This window comes from Panthera pardus, unplaced genomic scaffold (assembly GCF_024362965.1).
Source record: "Panthera pardus isolate Hobbes unplaced genomic scaffold, ASM2436296v1 HiC_scaffold_26, whole genome shotgun sequence".
Taxonomy (NCBI): domain Eukaryota; kingdom Metazoa; phylum Chordata; class Mammalia; order Carnivora; family Felidae; genus Panthera; species Panthera pardus.
This window is the reverse complement of record NW_026526832.1, coordinates 38,988,919-39,011,635: the sequence shown is the minus strand read 5'-3', so window position 1 is coordinate 39,011,635 and position 22,717 is coordinate 38,988,919. Positions and strand designations below refer to the sequence as shown.

Here is a 22,717-nt window from a genome sequence, read left to right as displayed (position 1 = left end):
AGGAAGCATGTGGCGTGTGCAAGGAACCGTGCACGTCACACACAAGAGAAACACACGCGGCGCAGAAGAGGAACAGGCGTGCCACGCGTGGGAGGAAGCCCGGCGCGCGTGCGGGGGCGGGGGGCGGGTCCAGGCCGGGGAAGGAGCCTGCGGCCAGGGCCAGTGACACAGCACAGCACACCCTCGGGCCGCCAGCCTTGGCTCAGGCGCCTTCCCGTGGGGGAGGCTGCAGTGCCACGGGGAAGGGACCCCGCGTCCTGCTCTCTCCCAGGACCACGTGCCGTGGGCCCGGTTCCCCATCCCAGTGGAAGCTCAGCTGCAAGCACAGGTCTATTAGCTCACTTGTGCATCTGACACACAACATGGTGGGGGGGGTGGGGGGGGGGTCTCATTAACATACAAAGTCAGCATTTGTTGAACGAAGGAGTGCAGATGGACGCCTTCCCCAGAAACAGAAAGGGAAGCACCAGCCTGTCACCCCAATCTTTTGGAGTCACACACCAAATGCCACTGCGTGTGAAGCCTGGGAACAGGGCGTCATCGGACTCCTCATTCAGCCTTCCGTTCAGCCGTGGCTACCAGACAAACTGAAGCCAGAGGCTGCAGCCTTCCCTAGCAGCTTGGCTAGGAAGTCCTGAAAGGAGGGGGACAGCAGGTGACACACGGTTCTGCAAGACAGCACCCAAGGAGCCGTCGTAAACCAGCGATTCGGAAAAGGGTTCCAAAGAACTACAGCCTCGATGCCATAAAATATAAGTTAAATATACAATTTTTCTGTGCCTACCACTGGAGAGCTAGGTCTCTCTAGGACTGATTATTAAGAACCACAGTCATTCAGTACAAAAAGGTTTCTTTCCCTAGGTCCAAGGACTGATGCCTGTATTCCAGAAACCAGGACTGTGTGTGCAAGAAACTACCCTGATACCACAGGACACGCAAAGCTACAAACGACGTTTGTCCCAGGATGCCAGTCTCACCCACCAACCCCGGGGACTCACAACTCACTGGACAGTGCTCCCCAAGAGGTGGTCCCAGAGCTTGCCAGAGATGCACGTGCTGGGGCCCAACCCCAACGTGCCTTGGCTCCAAAAAAGGATTTAAGATTAAAGTACCTCATGTCACTTGGGGCTGATCCCTTCTTGGTGTCATAACCAAATGGCATATAATTTTGGCTGAGAAAACCAGGTATAATGTAACCTATTCCCGTAACTTATGAATGCCTTCATTGCCTCATTGGTTTTTAATTCATTTAGCTTTTATTGGAAGCATCCCTCATTAGATAATAATAAAGTGTCCCCTATTCTCATAAAGTTAAAAAGCTGATAACTCCACCAAAAAGGTTAATGGGACAGCCTCGGAATAGAGCGGAACTAAAAAGCAAGTAGGTGAGAAAAGATGCTTGGTGGCCTGGAGACAGAGCCAGCTGGAATTCTCTAACACCTGTCCTGTGACAGATTCCGCACAGTCGGCCAGCAGACAGAAGCCGCGAGTCTGCCTTCAGACTCCCACCTGGGTCTGTCCCTCCATCACCGCAGCCCCAGACGGCAGGGTCATTACGCGGGTTCCTCTTTCCCTGCAACATGGCCACTGGAAACTGTTTTTGTTTGATTTGTAAATAAATCACTCGCATCTGACACTTTCCAAAAGTAACACACACACACACATTCAGAAAAATGAAAATCAGAAAGACAATTTACCTCACAAATGCTCAGATCACCCAAAGGTAACCGTGGCTCCAATTTTGAGGCCTTTTGACTAGTTTCCCCCTGGTCTTTTTCTACGTAGAGATTCAGTTTTGTATTTTATCCACTACTTGTCTAATTGAGGTGTAACTGACATAACATTACATTAGGTTCAGGTATTCATAGAAGGATTCAGTATTTGTATCTATTGAAAAATCATCTACTTTCTTACCACCACAGTGATCACACAATATGCACGATTTTAACATTTCACTGAACCGTCTAACGAGTCTTAAATTATGACGCTCACGAGGAGTTTATGACTTCATGAGCGCAGCGCGTGACCTCTGCTCCACTGCGAGGAACCAGGCTCAGCGGGGTGGAACCATGTGAATCTGCCCCCATCCACCCTCACACTGGCACATTTTGATTGCGCCTAACTGCTTCACAATTATGTGCACCGCTGCAGTAACAGTCCTTGTATATAAAGCTTTTTCCATGTTTTGGAAAATATAAAAACATATTATAAAACATAAAAATATAGAAATAATATAAACACTTATTTGTCAGGCTCTAGATACATGTCACCAAATCAGCTGCCTGATTTCAATGACTGAAAATGATTTTAAATGACTATGCCAATTCAAAATCCCTCATCGAGGCGCCTGGGTGGCTCAGTCTGTTAAGCATCCGACTTCGGCTCAGGTCACGATCTCACAGTTTGTGGGTTCGAGCCCCGTGTCGGGTTCTGTGCTGACAGCTCGGAGCCTGGAGTCTGCTTCCAGATCCTGCGTCTCCCCCTCTCTGCCCCTCCCCTGCTCGCACCCTGTTTCTCCCTCTCTTTCTCTCTCAAAAGTAAGTAAAAATTTAAAAATAAATAAGTAATAAAATCCCTCATCGATAATATGACAGCGGCTATGTCACTACCCCCTGCCCAGCACCAAATACCCTCCCGCAGCTGTGTTACAGCCACCTCCCCTTGTGTGACAGTGGTAACTGGGTGGAGACCCGGCACCGTGTGACACGGCCTTTTGCGCATTTCCCAAGGATCCAGGACAGTGCACATCTTCACAATGTCCTCAGCACCTGTGAGGTACAGAAAGTAGACGGCTTGATCCCCATTTTGGTGATGAGGATAATGAAGCCCGGCAAGGTTAATCCGTTCGGTCAGGGTCGCAGGTGGACCGAACACTGATCTGTGAGGATCCAACACTCCTTCTACGACAGTGGCCACAACAGCGGGGGCCACATCTTGCGTCTCGTGTCCGCCTGCAGTACGTGGCAGTGAGAGCCCGGAGCTCGAGGTTGAAATGGGACCGTGGCCTCATCCAGGCTCAGCCGGAACGAATGCTGTGAGCACGCAGCGGGGCCGTCCAGGGGCCCGCGTGGAAGCAGGGATGCCAACCACGTGCCCTGGCCTGCTTCTCGACCCCTCACCCGGTGAACCCTGCATCACCACAGACTAAACCACAGCGGTACCACCACGGGAGTTTAAGTCATTGAGCTCAATTATTTCATTCGGTTGGGTATTTAAATCCCAATGCAAGTTTTATTTTGTTTGTGTGGCATTAATTTTCTCAAATGGTGCTTGAAAAATCAAGAGCAAAATGGTTATAAAACTAAGAATAGGCTTAGTAATTAACATGTATACATTTGTCAAAAATAGTTACCTGATTATCATATTTAAGAGACTGCGTCCCAACCAAAAACCGAATGGCATCTGTTTCTGCAGTCTGAGGTGTCAGAGCACGTGCCTGCAGGGGGGAAGGAAAATGCACACACATTTATGAAGTTAGATGTAACGGTTAGAGATTAGAAAGCCAGTTACCTCCTGTCCCGCCGCTGGAGTATCCATTCATGCGAAGTGTCTGTAAGGCAACTGAGAAATACGTACGGACAGCCTTCAACTTGTGCCTGCTTTGTGACACAACAATTCCACCTCAGATGCGTATATGGAAACAACTGTAGACGGGCACAGAAAAATAAGCAGTAAAGATGTAAGCGATGTTTTTAATAAAAGCGCAATTTTCAACAGAAATAGATTGGTCGAACAAATCATCCTTTGACAACACAGCAGAAAACGGCCCCCAGCGATGGCAGAGCAGGTGGTTCAAACCACGTCTCCTGCAGAGGAAAACCGTACAAACTAAACGAAATACTCTGAATTTGTTTCAAGGCCTCCGGAAGCCAGCACAGCGATGAGTGAGTGCCAAGGTCTTGGAAACGAGGGAAGGTCAGAGAGGAAAGCCTGACCTCCAGCCCCCTTTCAGCTAGAGGCACCTGTCACTTTGGAAAGTGTGGTGACCGGCCGATGTGGAGGAGAGTTTGTGACAGGCTCGTGGGGCTGAGGGTGCACACACTGAGTACACAGGGAAGAGGTCGGCGACACACTAAAGTTCTGGGTTGGGATCCCTTGGGGATCAGGCCAGGCGTGAAGGTGGACTAGAATGAGGTCAACCCGGACACACTACAATCTGGGTCATCTTAGTCCTCGACTGGATTTTAAGTGATCTGAGCAGGCTGGTGCTCCTGGGCTGGCCAGATACCTGCCAGAAGTAACAGTAAATCCTCTGGAGGAAGACAGACATCCAAAGTTTCTACAGTTTTTCTCACAATGTCAAACACTGAATCAAAAATAACTAGTCATACAATGAGTCAAAATCATATGATCAAAAGCCAAACAACAAACAACAGAAAGGGGCCTGTCGAGCATTCAGATGATCAGGTTCTCTGGGAAACAAGCTCTAAAGCGTCAAGTTTTATGCACAGATTTTGTGGGAACATTCTCGGGAATGATGCCATGGAAGGAAGAAGGACTGTGCAGAGGCAAAGAGGAATCTCAGTGCCACAGGGAGACTGGAGCTGGGACAGTCCCTCAGAGTGGAGCCAACATGGCCAGGCCTTTGTGCCGCCCAGCCCCCACCCCCATCCAGCAGGCTGTCCCTGGAGAAGGGTGGGACTTCAGTGGGACTTAGGGCAAAGTGACTCTGTTCCACTGAGGGCGAACTCTAAGAGCAGGACCCACTGATTGCTCTCAGCCACCAACAATCCCAGAATCTGCTGGATTTTCTGACAAAGAAATCTGGGCAGTGCACCACAGCAGGGATCACAACACCTATGGTTAATATGCTCAATAATTAAAATTAAGAACTCCAGGTGAAGAATCTGAGGCCTAGAGAGGAAAAGACTGTGTACAACTGGTAAATATTAGTGTTGTGACTAGTACTGCAGGCTTACGAACTCAAACCCAGATCTCTTTCAGCACAACCACTAACTGCGCCTACATCAACTCCCTGTTTCCCTGTAGCTCATGCTCGGATGCCGGTGGGAGGCAGAATAGTGGCCCCCAAAAACGTCCGCATCCCAATCCCCAGAACCTGTGCAGAGAGACTTTGCGGGTGCGATTAGGTTAAGGATCTTGAGATGGAGATTATCCTGAGTCACCTAGTCACACGGGTCCTTACGAGCAGAAAGCCCTCCCTGGATGTCATCAGACGGATGCGTCACAGAAGAGAGGACCAGAGAGGTGGCGGCACGAGGGGCGCAGGAAGCCTGCAAGGGCTGCAGACGGCTGGGAGCACGTGGGCAGCGGCCGCTGCAGGCTCTGAGGACGGAAGGAGCCCACGGAGCAGGGAGCACAGGAGCCTCCAGAAGCTGGAAGAAGCAAGGTCACAGATTCCCCCGAGCCTCCAGGAAGCAGTGCAGCCATACCAAGGCCTTGATTTTAGCCCAGTGAGGCCCCTGTTGGGCCCCTGAGCCATAAGGCAGTAAGAGCTGTTCCTCGGAACCATTGAGCTGGTGCTGACTCGTTACGGCAGCAACAGGAAACTGATTCACTACGTGGGCCACACACGGTTCACTACATGGGCCACTGTCCACACGCGGCTAGAAACAGACGTGACGCCCCACTCCCTCCTCTGTCCCATCTAATCTCTGAATTTCTTGATTCATTCTTCTTAAAACGAGGTAAAAGAAACGGAAACCATTGTCCTGACCACCCAGTCTGTCTGGTTTTGATTTGGTCTCTGAGTATCGGTCACCAAAAGGCTTGGTGACAATTTCACGTCACGCTCCGTAGCACCTCTGTCCCCACCCCTCCTCACAAAGGCTTCCTGGCACAAAAATATCAACTACCAAAACACATTCCAGTAACACCAAGAAAATACATGTGCAAAGCAGCATTCACATTATTAGACATCCGGAGGGAAAAGTCTATTCTGGCCAATATGCCTACGACTTCTTCAGCAAAACCGGACTGGACAATTTTTAGAGTCTTACACAGATCTCTGTGCAAAACTGATGAACTCTTTGTGAATCTATATACCTTCTGCCAAAAATGTACATACAAGTAAATTCTGCACATAACATCAGCAAATTCAGACCCTCCAAATCCCAGCTACTTTAAACACCACGCAGAGGAAAAGGATTCTCGTGAGGAAGTGTCCACGCCATCACAGAGAGACAAAACCTCACCTTCTCCGAAGGCAGAACCCTGACTCAACAGAGGGGACGCAGACCTGGGTCCAGCTTCAGACAAGAACGCTACATCTCAAACGGAGGTACACGTCATCACCCCAGAGAGCAAAAGCCTGAAGATTCCCCCAAAACAGGACCCAGAAGTGGACCCAGCTGAAAGGAAATGATTATTTTCCATAAGACACTCGTCTGTGCTTCGAGTTGGTAATCACGAGTTGACTACATGACATTTGTGAGTGGCAGCTGCCGTGGAAGGTCCCACAGAGGGCAGGACATCGGCCCTGCCCTCAGGGCACAGACTTGCAGGGCGAGACGAGATCGGACAGAGCAGGTGGAAAACGACCATGTGACACAGCCACAGGCACACACGGCACGGGAGCAAAGTAACACTCGCCAGACCGCACCCACGCACTCAACTTCAGGTGGAAGGCAGGATCAAATGCCACCACCTTAGAGGAGAAGAAAGCCAGAAGGAAGGAAGCTGTCTCAGGCTGCTGGCCTGGAAAACAGGGCAGTCCGCGGCCACGGAGGCTGCTGGGTGCCCGTGGTGAGCCAGCACGCGGTCGGCCTCGTGCCCAAGCAGTTCGGGCCCCAGACCCGCACACCCGCGCAGAGACCACGGGAAACACGCAAAAAAGTAAAGTCCACGAGATCATCTGTTTTGCCACAGTTTTGGAAAAGCACTACAAATCTGACAGTACGCATTCTGTCACCCACAATAAGACGCTGCTTTTTTAAAAAACTGAAGAGGGGCGCCTGGGTGGCTCAGTCGGTTGAGCGCCGACTTCGGCTCAGGTCATTATCTTGCGGTCTGTGAGTTCGAGCCCCGCGTCGGGCTCTGTGCTGACAGCTCAGAGCCTGGAGCCTGTTTCAGATTCTGTGTCTCCCTCTCTCTGACCCTCCCCCGTTCATGCTCTGTCTCTCTCTGTCTCAAAAATAAAATAAACGTTAAAAAAATAAATAAATAAATTTTTTAAAAAAATAATAAATAAATAAATAAATAAAAACTGAAGGGCCGAATTATTCTTGTTAAAAAAAAAAAGTCTGAACTGAATCTTTAAAAATTATGGCAAAATCTCAAAAACAGTTCATCTAAGATCCTTCCGTTACATTACTGGGTAAAATTATGATCATAATTTAGCTCCGGCCATTCGGGTGACAGATGTGTACGTGTCCGTAATTCTGGTCCTTTGACGAAGTGAGTGATGAAATGACCTTCCGAGGCTAGTCGTTAATGATGGTTCTGAGGTGCTCCAATGACCTTGTTATGAGAAGATCAGATTTTAGGGTATAAAAGGTCACAACCCATCTGCACATATCGTAGCCTGATTCACCTTCATAATTCAATGAAGTAGACCCAGAGTCAAGATGGATAATGTAACTCCTACTCGGGAGATAAAGACGCCGAGGACCGGAGAGGTTACGGGACTTAGTCATGGTCACAAAGCTCCTAGAGGAAGCACGACACGCACTCCCACGCTTGACTCCGCTTCTCTCTGTTACGGGGATGCAGGGACCCGGCCGCACAGGTAAGAGATTTATCTATGGGACTGAAGTTGGAGCCTGGGTCACCCTGTTCTCAAAAGCAAGGCCACAGCCCTTTCCTCACGCGGCCTTCTCTCCGTCTGCCTGACCGCTGAGGGAGCCAACCCCGGACGAGGCAACCAGAGACGCCGAGAAGGGCTGGGGAAGGGGCGTCGGAAGCGTCAGGAAAGCCCCTCTGCGGAACGGGAACCACAAACCTCACGACCTTCCAGGACTCCCTGAGTACATAACCCCCCCCCTGGGAAACTCAGAACTGTTTTCCTTTTCTCACTAGTCTGAGCAAGCAAACGCTCACTCTGGGTAAACCCCCCCCAAGAAGAGCCACCCCCAGGTAAGCGCAGGGCCACCCCTGAAAGCCAGCGGGCGGAGCAGGACTTTGCTCTAAGAGGGGGGATCCAGGGCGGTTTACCCCTCTACCCTGAGCAGTCTTCCCACCCCAGAAAAGGCCTCTTTCCCAAGAGTGGCTCCCAGGTCAGTGGGGTGACAGACCAGGAAGCTAGCGGTGACCGGACACGTGTCTCCACGGCAGATGGCCTTCCACACATAAAAGCAAGCAAGGCCCCAACGTCTCGCTCAGTGCTGAACACCCACTTCTCGTCTCCTGCGCCCGGATCGCCCCGGCGGGCCCCCAGGCCACGAGAAGCAGTGTGCCTCACGAGCTACCAGATAACTGTGGCCACGACACCGCCCCTGGGGACCACGGGGCCGCAGCGCACAGTCACGCGCACGCTCACTCACACGCTCGCCCCCGTACGTGCGAAGGCCGGCCTCTCGGCTCCCCCAGGGGCTGCCGCCCGCCCCGCGCCCACCCTGCTTTGCCCTGCCGGCTCCGCTCCAGGCCCCGGTGCAGCCCGGCCCCCTCCTTCAGCAAACTCGACTCACGCTTGAGGCAACACGGAAACCATCGGCCGGCCTCCCGGAGACGCCGCCCCTGCCCGCCCGCCTGCCGGGGAGAAGGGGCGCCCCCTGCCTGCCTCACCACAGGAGGGGCACCCCGCCCTCCCGCAGCACACGACATTGGTCAGCCCTCTTTCTTCTCTTCCCTCTCCTCTTCTCTGGCTTCTTCCCCTTAACTGGGAAAATCAAATCACACGTCCCCTTGTCCTTTGAAAATACCTTGCCTTGACCCATCTACCTTCGTTCTTGCATTCACGGCAAGTTTAATGGTGGTGTAGACAGGAGGGCCTTCCTCGGCTCTGACCCTTCCTCCCTCCCGATAACCCGGCCTCACCACAGCCACCCCGCAGCACTGCCCTCCTAGGGCCCCCCGCGTCACGGCCACCAGACGCTCCGACGCAGGACCCCTCGGTCCCCTGGCCCCCCAGGACCCAGGAGGTCACCGCCCCGCCCTGTCTTCTCCCCATCCTCCCTTCTCACGCTGGGGCTCTGTGCCCACGGTTCCGTGCACACTCTTCCCGGCCCCGCGGCCTTCCCTTTCCCACGAGCATCGTCGCTGTAACCAGGCCGGTGATCTCGCCTCACTGAGCAGGTGCACAGGGGCACATCTGGCCTGAGGCCAGTCACCAGCAGCGCCTGACGCCCTCTGCCTGGCAGGCCTACCAGCCCGGACCTCCCGAGTCCGCACCCGCCCTCCCTGCTCAACATTCACACCCCACCCCTCCCCGCTCCTTGCTTAATCTACCTTTTCACAACCTCTGAAGCCGCTTTTCTGCCAGGAGCCTTTTTACTGCAGCTCACCCTCCACGTGCCTCCTCGTCAAGTCGACCCGGGACGGCGGGTCCTCCAGCAAGAGGCTTCGGGCTTCAGTCCCCCTTCCAGACCCCAGGGAATCACACGAAAGCCAGAAAGAAACGGGAACAGTGAGTGACCACAGAGCCACAGCCAGTGTGCAGAGAGGACCGGGCAAGGCGGACACGCTCAAGCCACCTCAGGCCTGAGGACCGAAGGGAAGCTCCTGGGGCGCCTGCGTGCAGTGGGGTAACAGAGCAAACCCCTAGAAGCAAATACACAGAACATTGCACTAAAAACGTCCCTGAAAAAGCTCTATGTAAAATATCAAACGGAACCCAGCAGAGGACTATCTCGCGACCAAGTGGAATTTGGTCCCAGAATGCCAGGGTGGCCCCGCAATTTGAAAGTCAGGGATTTAAGTGACCAAAGAGACCAAAAGGGAAAACTCATACGTCACATGGTCCGTTCCACAGACACGAAAAGCGTTTGAAAACCTCGAATAGCCACCTTTGACTGCAAAGCTCCTAACGGGTAAGACCGAGAGCCCTGCGGCCACAAGCCTGACGCCCAGGGACTTCCTGACCCGACGGAAGCAGCCCCGAGTGCTGACCGGCCCGGCCCTGCAAAGGCAGCAGCCCCAGCCCGCTGTCCCGGCCGTGCCCACCACGGGGCTCCCGGAGAACCTGCTGGCACAGGTGCGGCAAAGCCAGCCTCACTCACCCCTGCTTGTGTGGCTCCAGGCTCTGCAGGGCGGCTGACTAGTGCGGTGGCAAAGCCAGGGAAAGCCACCGAAAGGACCCCGCGCCACCTTCGCACAAGTTCTCATCCCCACAAGGCCCCTCCTGGCCGAGCTCAGCTGGTGAAAGCGTAAGGAGGGCAGCACCCGGCTTAAACGGGAGCCACGGGACATGCCCCCCCCCCCCCCGCCGTCCACACCTCCTCCACGGCGCCCACGGTGCCCCTCATTCATGCCCTGCTTACCTCTGCCACCCAAGTGTGTGCCATGCCACCACTAGCTGGAGTCGCCCCTCCAGCGGGGCACAGCGGTCACTGGCCCCCACAACTAGAGAAGGTCTGGGGCGCCTGGGTGGCTCAGTCGGTTAAGCATCCACCTCCTAGTTTCAGCTCGGGTCATGATCTCACAGTTCGTGGGATCGAGCCCCACGTCCGGCTCTGCGCTGACAGCACAGCCTGTTTGGGATTCTCTCTCTCCCTCTCTGTGCCCCTACCCTGCTGGAGCACACACTGTCTCTCTCAAAATAAAAAAATAAGCTTAAAAAAAAAAAAAAAAGAAAAAGAAAAACTAGAGAAGGTCTTCTTAACATCGAAAGTTTCAAAGAAGTAAGCATGCAGGAGAGAAACAATCTTGTTTGCAGAGACGTTTGAAATAGTCGTGAAGAACCACCGTTCTGTTAGCTGTGAACTGCAGGTTAAACTCCAGCTCAAAAAGTTGATTTCTCCTGCCCTGTGCCCTAAGAGTGCGTGTGAGGGCATCTCGAGTCCCGTTTACACTCTAAAAAGTTCGAACAGTGCTGGAGAGACATCAGCGACAAAAGTTACAATCACTGGTAAAGATTAACATGTACAATATTCTAATATGCAGCGAACGTGTAAAATGGAACTGTGAGATGGCCCTGTGCTAAGACGTGTCACTGTGAAAATGCAGTGTCTCTGTGCTGAGTTTGGGAGCGGCCAATCCATTTACCATGTGACCACGCTTATTTTATGTCCTGTGAAACAACTCTCCTCCCTTTCAGGAAAGAGCTCGAAAGCCCACCCGAGAAACGGTAGTTGATTACTTGTCTCATTAACGTCAACAGACTCCCATCATCACCTTGCAGAGCAAATTTGACAGGAATAGCATGCCTGGACCATCTAGGCTACAGTAACAGAAACACGAGCACGAGGAGTCCCTGGGGGGCTCAGTCGGTTGAACGTCCGACTTCCGCTCAGGTCATGATCTCACAGTTTGCGGGTTCCGGCCCCGTGTTGGGCTCTGTGCTGACGGCTCAGAGCGTGGAGCCTGCTTCGGATTCTGTCTCTCTGTCCCTGCCCCGCTCGCGCTCTGTCTCTCTCTCTCTCTCTCAAAAATAAAAAAAACATTAAAAAAATGTTTTAAAGAAAAGAAAAGAAACAGGAGGACAAAACGATGCAAGACCGGGAAGTGGAACGCCCGGATGGGAAACCAGCGTTTCTCAGGTACGTAGCTAGCGAGTGCAACACTAAGCGGGCGATTTGGGATTTACGCATACAAAAATCAGGTGTTAAACCTAAAACTCACGTTGTTCCTGCAAACATTCTGAAAAGCTGGGTAAACAAGTCTTTATATAATAAACACAAGTCTTTATATCTTGACTTCAGTGTTCTATGTATCTTAAGTTCAATGGCTTAAGTTCATTCTACATTCGCTAATGACCTGTCGATGTGAACTCACAGGGTGACGAGTCCCTAGACTGTCCAGTCCAATCTTCTGGCCGATGCAAGAATGCTCTCGAGGCACTGTTCATAAACCCCAAATAGACACACTCCTCAAAAACCAGGTTCTGACCACCGAGTACCACAAATAAATTCCACACTTTTAGCAGGGAAGTCAAGGACGCCTCCTGCCCGATCCCACCAAAATCTCATTTACTCTTTCCCTTTTAGCTCCACTGTCACATTACCCAGAAGGACACATCAACTTCGGTACACAAACCAATCGCCCAGGCAGCCCAAGAAAATGCAGATTCTGATTCTCCAGGTCTGCCTCTGGTGACAGGACAGCTGCTGGTGGGGCGAGGACACTCTGAGTTGCAAGGGTCTACACAGCTTTCCTGACTCTGCCCGTCAGAACTACCTGGTCTCGGTGGTATCAGAATCCGTTTCACTTTACAGAATAGATTTCAAAAGCCAGACCGTCCCACCTCTTTATGCCAGACCTTGTACCAACAGCTCAGGAGGGAACGGAGCTAAATTAGTATTAATCCAAACAGTTACAAAGCAGGATGTTAACTGCAACCCTCAGGACCGCCACGCTGCAGAATTCTCGGGGGTGGGGAGCGGGGAGCCGGCTCCTACCCGCCACCGAGGCAGCTCTTCCTTGCCCGGAAAAATGGGAGCAGGTACAACTTTTCTGGCAGGTTCTCCGGCCAGAGTCTAGGACTGGAGAGCACGCCAGGAGATGAAAATGCCCTTCTCCTTCCCTGTGCCGTCCCACACCCCCTCCCCAAATCTGCAGGCTTGGTCACATACAACCTCACCAGAGCCAAGGAGGAAAAAGAACTGAGGGGACGAAGTAAGGAAGTGAGAAGGAGCCATAATTAGGACATGAGGCGAGGACAAGGATGCCTGAGGTTCGGGAGGGTCCTACGGCCACGAGCCCAGAGCAATGTGCACCCAAGTACTCAAAACACGGCAAACACGGGTCCTGCTTGAGGAAAATTTAGCTGTAGAAATACATGCATGTATCTGTACAAAATACCTGTACACACAGAAGGTATATATGTACACAAATTGTACACGCACACGTGTACATACATATAGATCCCATCCGAGCCACAGCACTTGAGAAAGAAAAAAAATCAAGAAGACAAAAGCAAGCGCGTGAGTGAGCTGGAACAACAACAACAACAAAAAAAACGGGTGTGGGGTTCCTAACTCCACAACACAAGCAATAAGAAAAACCAATCATCAAAATTGGCTCCAAATTGAGGCTGAATCGGCGGTCCGCTTGGCTGCGCCCTCTAGGCTTCTCCCGAGCCTTGCTGTTTCCAGGAAAACATTCTCCCGTATCCCCCTTAACTACAGAAGCCAAAGTATGACCTTTGGTTGAAGACCAACCCTAAGTCAGGCCCCTGATTCCTGGACACAGGCAGCGGCCTTGGGTCACAAGCAGTTTGCAGGCACTGTGGAGACGGCCTCGCTCCCACCTGCCCATCACCTTGATTGACTCAGTGGCTTAGCAAATAGGTACCACGCACCTGCTAGGGGGCGAAAGAGAAGTAAGAAATAGCCCTGCTGTCCACTGGGAGGAAGGGGAAGTCTGCGCTTGACCGTTGGCCTCTGACAGCAGCGGTGTCCGAACCGAGGGCCTGACACGGGGGAACCGAGGTGTCTTGTTCGGAATAAAAGGCCTCGGGGCGCCTGGGGGGGCTCTGCCGGTTAAGCACCTGACTCTTGATTTCTGCTCAGGTCATGATCTTGCGGTTTGTGAGTTTGAGCCCCGAGTCGGGCTCTGTGCTCACAGCATGGAGCCTGCCTGGGATTCTCTGTCTCTCTCTCTCCCTCCCTCCCTCTCTCTCTGCCCCTCCCCCACCTGCACGCTCTCTCTCCGTCTCAGGAAAAAAAAAAATATATATATATATATACATACATATATATATATTAAAAACAAACAAACAAAAAAGGCCTCCAAGAGCAAAGAGGGCGCTGAACAGGAGGAACCCAGGCCTGAAACCAACTTCTCTAACAATTACAAGAGGTTTCACTGCTCAAAACCAGAGTGTCCTCAATTTTAAAACGGGAAGAACAGTCCCCGCGCCCAGGGCTGGTGTGACAATTAAGCGGCCTGTCAGACCCTGGCACCTACCACCCGCTCAACAAAAGTCCGCCACAAATGAAACCGAACACAAACCCCCACATAGGATGAAAGCCATGCTGGAGGTTTTGTGAGAAAGCGGACGGGCCTGGGGCAGAGAGGGACGGGCCATGGGACCCAGGTGTCCCGGAAAACAGACAACAGAACAGACAGCAACCTGGCCGGTCAACCTGCCGGAAGTCACCTGCAGGCTGCGGCCGGAAAGTCAACACCCACCAGCAAGACACGAGGGGAATGAGACAAATGGGGAAAAGGAAGCGTTTCCTCAGCAACAGAAAAATGGAAAGCTATACAAGAAAAATGAAATCGTAGAACCCTACTTGAATCAGCAGCCAGAAATATTTCTAGATCTAGAAAAATGAAGACCCTAAATAAGGATTTGGCAAGAAGTTATGATACAACTGTATCAGGAGTCTAAAGAAACACAGGGGAGAGCACAGAAAAAACTAAAAGCCCTTAGTGGCGACATCCAGTCACTACATGGTGTCCAAGAGGTAAAAGCAGATAGGTAAAGATGATAAGAAAGTTTTCAGTTGGATGTGGTTGTTCTCAGGGAATCAGATCAGGTGGGATGGGTGTGTTTAGGGCCCGCAGATCTTAATCAGCTTTTCAGCAATTTGACTTCTTGAAAGGCTTGTAAACGCTACTTGGAATTTTTTTAACTTTAAATACACAAAAATAAACACAAGTCAAAAGTCCCTTCCTATAAGCTAAAAGATGCTGATCATAGGATACGAAAATGTTCTGTAAACACTAATGCGCTTAGCATTTTTATTTTAACAACCCCTATATGGCCCTCAAGCCTCATTACCTTCAGTCAATGGTCAGTGACCAAATCCCCATCTTCTAGGGTAAACTGCTCTCCACGGTGATGTGAATGTCACTGACAACCAACCCTCCACTGTCACTTTCGGTACTTACCCTTTAAACTATAATAATGGTTCTTCGAATTCCGGAATGTCACGACCCACAAGCTGTCCAGAGTAAAGCGGCACAAAAATGTGCTACTTCTTTCAAGATAAAGGAGAAAATCAGATAAAATATTCGATACCCAGGGCAAGGATCCACTCCTTGATATTAATCCCAGGAAAAAACATGTCAAACTCCAGGAAATAACGTGTGTTATCTCAAAGATCCAACACGGAAGATCAAAACCTCTGGGTTACTTAGGAGATTTCTTAAGGAGATCAAAAGTTACGAGGTAACCAGCAGAAGACGCGCACTTCAGGTAGCACATGGTCAGAGAAACTTAGATCTCCCCGTGCGTACCCTTTGCATGTGCCCACACGTGAACTGTTTCCAGGAGAAAGCCGTGTAACTTTGTAGTTAGGGGCTTTAAAGTTGGCTTGGGTTTAAAGCCTACCTAGGTTAGAGTCCTAAATCTATCAGTTACTGGCTAGGTTGCCTTGGCCCACAGGAAGAAAAACACCTACAAGGACGATGAGAGATTAGAAATACATACACAGTCTTCAGCAGGGTGCCCAGAACACGGTGACCACTTTCAAAGGCTGGTAGTTAAGGCACAGTCTTGGGTGACGGAGCCCGCTGTCAAACCCTGTAAACTGCCCATTCCTCACAGGACACTTTGAAACTGCCTTGTATGGGTTTATCTGTAAGAATTTTGTCTCACTACAATAATTACACACTTATTGAATGCTTACCAAGGGCCACGCACCTTTCTAAGCTGTTGAATTAAATGTCTCAACTCATTTAATTGTCATAACAGCCACAGGGGATCGAGGCTCATTTTCCCATTTTCTTGGCAAGGAAACTGAGGCCCAAGGCCGCACAGCTAGTAAGTGCTGGAGCCAGGATCTACACTTCAGGAGTTTCGGTGGTGGGCAGGCTTTTCGCAACTAACAGTGCCACTTCTCTCACTGTAAGCTTCTTGAAAGCAAAGATCATTTCTATTTTAACACACATTTGGGGCGCACAATTATGTATCAGATACTTCCTAGAGCAATGAACAAAGGTTGTTTTTGTTTGTTTTCTTGGTATGTGTCCCTAAGTGCCTTAAGCAGGTTCTCAAAAGCCATCAGAAGAGATGAAAACCAACACAAGGCTCTACCAGGTCCTACACAATGCGACCCACCTGTCCTTCCAGCTCCTCCCTTACCCCCTCACTCCTCCACTCCATCCCTACAGACTTCCTAGCGGTCCTGCCAAATCGCACATGCATTCCTGCTTCACCGCTTACACTGTGGGGGCTCACGCACTTCAGACATTTACTGAGCACCTACTACGTGATGATCACGGTGAACAGGCCCTGGAGTACAGGATGAGGCAAAATAGGACATTAGTGGGAAAGAGGTGAGATCCGAAGAGAGTCTGTGGTTCAGTTCACAGGATTATACCAGTGCTGATTTCTACGCTTTGATCAATGTGCCATGGTCTTGCAGTCCTCAACATTAGGAGAAGCTGGGCGAAGGGTGCAACAGAACTTTCCGTTTATCTTTGCAACTCTTAGGTAAATTTAACACTGTGTCCAAATTAAACGACCCCCTCACCGCCACCACCCCCAAATCACAGATACGGCGCCAGCCTCTGGGAGCTCCAAGGCGGGAGGAAATTACACACAAGTAGCCAGCCTGCAGAGAGCGGTGGGAATCAGGCCCCAAACAACGTCCAAGGGCTGCCGGGAGAGGGGTGGCGGGGTGTTCCCCGGGGGTCGTGGGCTGCGTCCACCCTGCGTCACGCAGGCCCCAGGGCCTTCCTGGATAAACAAGTCCTGTAAAGGAGCCCCCCCCCGAAGCCTCCGGGTCCTCAGCGGGACAGGGGGAGCTGGGGGTGCAGGAGGGCCTCGCTCTACAAACGCGCGGCGCCGGGGGCCTTGCTGGGACTCACCTGGAACTCCAGCCCGTAGATCACCGGCGCGTCGTCCTCCATGCTGCGGCCGCTCACACGCTTAACGCCTGTCCCCAGAGCGGACGCGCCCCCAACTCAGCACCCATTCATTCCCTCCCGCCCAGGCGGCACCGAACCGGGAGCTTTTGCGGCCTAACTCGGCTCCCGTAGGCCACACTTCCTGTATTTTCCTGATGCGTCATCAGTACGCTCCTCGCCGGCGGCCAATGGCAGCGGCACCGGGCTCGTGCGCGTGCTCATTTGATTCCATCCGGGTTCTCAACCCTCCTGACCTCGGGAGGCGGACGCGGCGGGGAGGAGCGGGGACTAGAGCCAGTGGGATCGAGAGCCGGGCGGGTAGAGGGGTGGGGGAGGGTCCCGGCGGAGGGGAACCGGAGGTGGCGGAGGGGCGTGGGCGGGCTCCAGGGCCTCGCGGGGTCGTCACTCCGCCCCCAGCCCGTAGTTTTGGGGCATTAGACGTCCCATGCTGGGAGCCCTCCGCGCTCCGTAGCCCACAGAGAACCGCTCACGTGAAGCTGTGGCGCTGCCCTTTATTACCGTTAGTACTTTGCCCAGCGCGGGGACTGATGCTTTACATAAGCCGGCTTAAGGTTCTTCTAACCCTGCCACTAGGGTGTCATACTTGCATTTTAGAGATGAGAGGCTGCAAAAATTGACCAACGGTTGAGGACAGGGAGGTCGTAAGGTGGGAAGCTAGGATGTGTGCCCGGTCTGACTCACCTAGGCTCTGCCCAGGGTCCTCAAGATCAGGAGCCACGCTCCTTCAGGCGGCAGGCGTGCCGCAGTGTCCGCACTTGGGGGAGGGGCGGGGGGAGCATGTACTACCAGTGCCGCTGAGCGATGCCTGGCGCCACACCTCTGGCAGGATCTGACCTGCATTTGACTCTAAATGGGAGCCTGCTGGGAGACCCTGGGTTCCCTGGGCATCTCCAAGCATGGAGGACTTAGCACTTCCAAGGCACCTCCCTTGACCGACCGTGTCCTTGGCAGTCACAAGTGAAGCTGCATGGAGTCCCAAAGTGCCATTAGCAGAAGCCCTTTCACTAAGCTGAATTCCACTGGTTTAGAAGACCACGCGCTTCTACAACTGTGTGATTAATTTTTTTTTCTCTACTCTTAATCTTCTTGACAAATGAGATGTCACTTCACACCTGTAAGGATTCCTGGTAGCAGAAAGTCAAAAAATAGCACGTGTTGGCAGGCAGTGGAGAAAGGGGAAGGCTTATACCTGTTGGTGGGCATGTAAATGGATACGGCCACTGTGGAAAACAGGTTGGAGTTTTCTCAAAAACTTAAAAATGGAAGTACATACGTTCCAGCAATCCCCCTTCTGGGAGTCAGAGGAAATAAAACCACTATATCAAAGAAATATCTGCACCTTATGTCCAGAACAGCCTTAATCACAGTAGTCAACACGTGGAAAAACCTAAGTGTCAATAGACAGATGAATGGATAACCAAGTGTGGCATTCACACGTGCCCCCCCCCCCCGCACACACACACAGTGGAATATTACTTAGCCTTAAGAAAAGAAGGAAATCCTGTTATTTGCAACAACATGGACGAGTCCGGAGCACATTCTGTTATGTGAAAAAAGCCAAACATAAACAAATACTGCACGATTACACATACATGTGAAATGTGAACAAATGTGTGTGTGTGTGTGTATGACGTTGTTGGAGAGGAGTACCTGAGTGTCTCAGTGGGTCAAGCATCCAACTTCATCTCAGGCGACTATCTTGCGGCTGAGTCGGAGCCCTGCGTTGGGCATTGGGTGCTGTGCTGACAGGTCAGAGCCTAGAGCCTGCTTCAGATTCTGGGTCTCTCTCTTTCTCTCTCTCTCTCTCTGCCCCTCCCCCCTCAAAAAATAAACATTAAAAAAATAATCATTGTAGCAGAAGAATGGGGCTTACCAGAGGCTAAGGGGGTGAGAGGAATGGGGAGATACTGATCAAGGGATACAAGTTTTCAATTATGGTGAATGAGTTGTGGAGACCTACTGTACAGGTGTCTATAGTTAATAATAATGTGCCCTATACTTGACACTTTCAAAGAGTAGATCTCAAGTGTTTTCATCACATATGTATAAAAAAGGTAAGTATGGTGGATACACTAATTTGCTTAATTGTGGTACTCATTTCACAATGTATACATGTGTCATGACATCACATTGCACACCTTAAATATATACTGTTTTTATTTGTCAAAACTAAAAAAATTAATCAGTTATGAAGGGAAGACAAAAATGGTTTTGCTCGGTTGTATGCCAGCGCCTCACGCCCTGGCAGGCATCGTTAAATTTTGATGGATAGCTGTTGGATGGATGAGGAGTCCTCAGTGATTACAGTAAAAATCAAGGAAGCAGACCCACAGATCTGAGCATCGTATTCATCGTCTCCGATTGCCTGAGATTAAGTTGTGGAGCTAAGAGAATGCAGAGTCTTTATATTGCTGGATTAAATCTACCTACCTACTACTGATACTATTCCTACCAGCTTTACGGTTAACGTTATTATTACACAAGTACAAATGCACAGCTGAAAAAGTAGAAAATACTGATAAGCACAAAGAAAAGTCTCTAAAAATAAGTATTTCTTGGGTGCTTTGGCCAGAAATAAAAAAGAAAGGGCCTAATCCTCTCTCTTCCACCTACCCTCTGGCTCAGGTTTCCCTGTAACCTGAGGATCAGGCTTAGTTCCCTCCCTATCCCGAGGGTTGTGGTCAAGCATCCCCGCCCATTCCCCCGCCCTTCGCATCACCTTGGAGCGCACGCTCCGCCCACCGCAGCACGAACCGGAAGCGCGCGAAGCAGCCGGCTCCTGCACTGGGCATGCGCGGAGTCAGACCGACCGTCCAGCGCGCGCAGGCGCAGAAGCCGGAGAAGGTGCCGGGTCGAGTCCCTCCTTCCGGTATTCATCCACCTTCTCTCCGGACTCTGGTCGCGGCCGCCCGTGACCGCCTCTCCAACCCCAGTGGGCGGGTGGCAGGTGAGACTCAGGGCCCGGGCTGTGGGGAGGGAGTCGGGTCGTCCCTAACCGCAGCCCCGCCGGTCCTGACCTCAGCCCCTCGCTGGCTTGTCCCCTGGCCGGTCCTCCCGCAGAGAGAGGGGGGGGGTCTCTTCTGTGTCTCCCCGTTGGGGAGCTCCTCTCCGGGGGCTCCTCCTAAGGGACTCTTGGGGGGGGGATGCTCCCCCAGGTCTCCTCCTTGGAGGTCTCCTGCAGGTCCCAGCTGTGGCACTCAGCAGCTCGGCCCTGAGCAAGCCCCTTAATCTGTCTTCTTGTGAGTCTGCTCTTCTGTGCACGGACATGACCTGCCCACCCAAACTCGGTATCGTGCGGGTAAAATGCGGCGGTTTGTGCGAAAGCACAGACGCCAGGGTGAATGTTGCCTATTATTACACATCCTGATCCCTCCCAAAGCAGCCTTCGGGACGGGACCGACCGATAGTGTTGTACACCGTGAAGACTGACAGCCTTTGTTGTAAAACACAATGCTCAAAGATAGCTTCTAAAACGTGTCGGTTTTTCTCAAGCTTGGACACAAAAGTTTAATCCCAGTGACACTTGGACGTACGGTTTCTACCTTTTTATGGTGGTTGGAAGATAAGGTGTCCTTCTATCCAGATGCTTTACTCCTGGCTTCTTTTCGTGAATTCAGGAGATGGTACCCAGTGACAGACCAGGCGCCCGGCCCACTGTGGCGGGATGGGAGAGGCAGAGGAGAGTGCAAATAGGATACTTTAGCGGTGACATGTCTCACCCCGTCCTCACGTTCTGTGGTTGCTAACAGGATCTTCACCAGTCCAAGAGCCCGTGTTACCGCTGTGCTTCATCATTAAAATCACAGTTACCGTGCTTGTGTATACGTAGCTCCTTACGGTGTAAAAGTGCCTGTGCACCAGTCACTGGTTGTTCCTCGTTCCCCCAGTGTGCAGTCTAAGAAACCAGGACTAAGACGAAGTTACTCCTCAAAGGTCACTTAGGGAAGCTGGGACTCCAGCAGTTCTTAAGAGCTTGCGTCCAGTGCTCTTCCTGACTCCCCCCTGCTGCTCTGGATCATGATCTGTCCCAGCAACCTCGCAGGGAGAGCAAAGGCGGAAAACCTGTGTTGAAATCCTGCAGCACCAAATATTGTCAGTGTGACTTTGGCCAGATCACTTGGGTTTCTCTGCTGTGTGATGGACGTAATAGTCCTTTATAAGTTGGTTCTGAGGATTGAACAGGACAAGACATGTCGGGGCATGTGGGTGGCTCAGTCAGATAAGCGTCCGACTCTTGATTTCCACTCAGGTCATGATCCCGGGGTTGTGGGGCTGAGCCCCGAGTTGGGCTCTGAGCCGAGCGTGGAGCCTGCTTGGGATTCTCTGTCTCTCCCTCTTTCTGCCCCCCCCCCCTTGCTCTCTTCCTCAAAATAAATAAACATTTCAAAAAATAAGATAATAAACGTAAAATGTTTCATCTATTGTGGGTGTTCTTTACATGGGGTTTTTTGTAAGTCTATGCTAATTAGATTTCCACTATATGACGTATATTTTCACGGAAATGGGGTTTACACTATTGCAATCTGGTAAAAGACTTATAATTCCAACATCATGTCCACAAAGGGGACCTGCCCTATTGTAGTTTTAGTTGTTCTTAGTGAAACTTTTCAGTTCTCAAATAATCGCTTAGAGTTAGTACTTAAAACAAAAAAAATCTTAAGGCATTAATTAAGGGCCTTGCGCAAAGCACTCACCTGAACAGAAAGTCTACTTCAGTTGCTGCCATGTTGATGCTAACATAAGCCGAAATGTCTGTGGTTTAATAAAAATTATTAAGTCAATAATAGAAGTAATTATAGTACACACAAATCAAAAACCTACCTGTGCTTTCCCGTTTTTTAACTATGCAACGTGAAGACCCCATGTAACATTCATGAAGATAACACAGAGATCGAGTGCACACCTGGCCCAGTCTTCTGCCCACAAGCATAAGAAATGGACAGTCGTCAGTGGCTTTCTCACGTGTCCCTCCCTGATCAAACCTTCCCTTGGCACCGCCCCCAGCTCCCTCTCCAGATGAATTGAGTATTAGCATCACCTGGCTTTTGCACTTGTATTCCTAAAACAATGTATTGTTTAATTTACATGTTTTTGAATTTTATATAGAAAATCATACTGCTTATTTTCTAGCATGGCCCATTCATTTTACATTTAATGTTCCATTTTCAGTATGCTGTTTACTGTGCCTATGAGCAGTGCTTGTGTCCAGTGGTTTTTTTGTTTTGTTTTGTTTTTTTTTTTGATCTTTGGAAACCGGCGGGTATTTTGTTTGGATTTGCTGTTTATAAGCATTCACAGTGCTAGCTTATGGTACCACGTGCAGGAGTCCCTCTGTGATGCATAGGTCGTGGGACCTCTTACTGTCCTCACCAGGACTCTTGAGAGTGAAAAGAGGTACTTAATGGAATGTAAGAAACAAAGCAGGTGAACATACAGGGAGAGGGGGAGACAGACAGAAAGAGGGAAAGGAACCGTAAGAGACGCTTAGCGATAGAGAACAGACTGAGGGTTCGTAGAGGGAGGTGGGGGGGGGGGGATGGGCTAGATGGGTGATGGGGATTAAGGAGGGCACTTGTCCTGTTGAACACTGGGTGTTCTATGTGAGTGATGAATCACTAAATTCTGTTCCTGAAAACAAAAAACAAGGTAGTTAACTTTACAGTAACCATATGCACGAAGTGGAAGCATCCTGCAAAAGTCAAGATGCGTGGCTGCGGAGTCACAGGATATGTGCTTGTGAAATGTGTATCCTTTTTTCAGCCTGTTCAAATCTTTGGCCTGTTTTTCTGTTGGGTTGTTTATTGTCTGGTTGAGTTCCGGGAATTTTTATCTATTCTTCGTA

The 22,717-nt window shown here is 51.0% G+C and overlaps 2 protein-coding genes across 5 annotated transcripts in view; one reads left to right on the top strand and one right to left on the bottom strand.

Annotated features, from left to right (window-relative positions):
- Positions 1-17,000, bottom strand: part of EIPR1 (EARP complex and GARP complex interacting protein 1) — a 118,926-nt gene extending 101,926 nt beyond the window's left edge. The window contains exons 1-2 of one of the 3 annotated variants that reach the window (XM_019453201.2): positions 16,816-17,000; positions 3,353-3,436 (exon numbers count right to left, since the gene is read on the bottom strand). In XM_019453201.2, the coding sequence (XP_019308746.2) occupies positions 3,353-3,436; positions 16,816-16,857 (126 nt within the window). In that variant the 5' untranslated portion in view covers positions 16,858-17,000. The remainder of the gene's footprint in view (positions 1-3,352; positions 3,437-16,815) is intronic. The other 2 variants (XM_019453216.2, XM_019453231.2) reach the window with 2 other exon arrangements.
- Positions 17,001-19,689: 2,689 nt separating this feature from the next.
- Positions 19,690-22,717, top strand: part of TRAPPC12 (trafficking protein particle complex subunit 12) — an 81,625-nt gene continuing 78,597 nt past the window's right edge. For both annotated transcript variants that reach the window (XM_019453184.2, XM_019453181.2), the window contains exon 1: positions 19,690-19,822. The gene's annotated coding sequence lies outside the window, so the exon portion shown is untranslated. The remainder of the gene's footprint in view (positions 19,823-22,717) is intronic.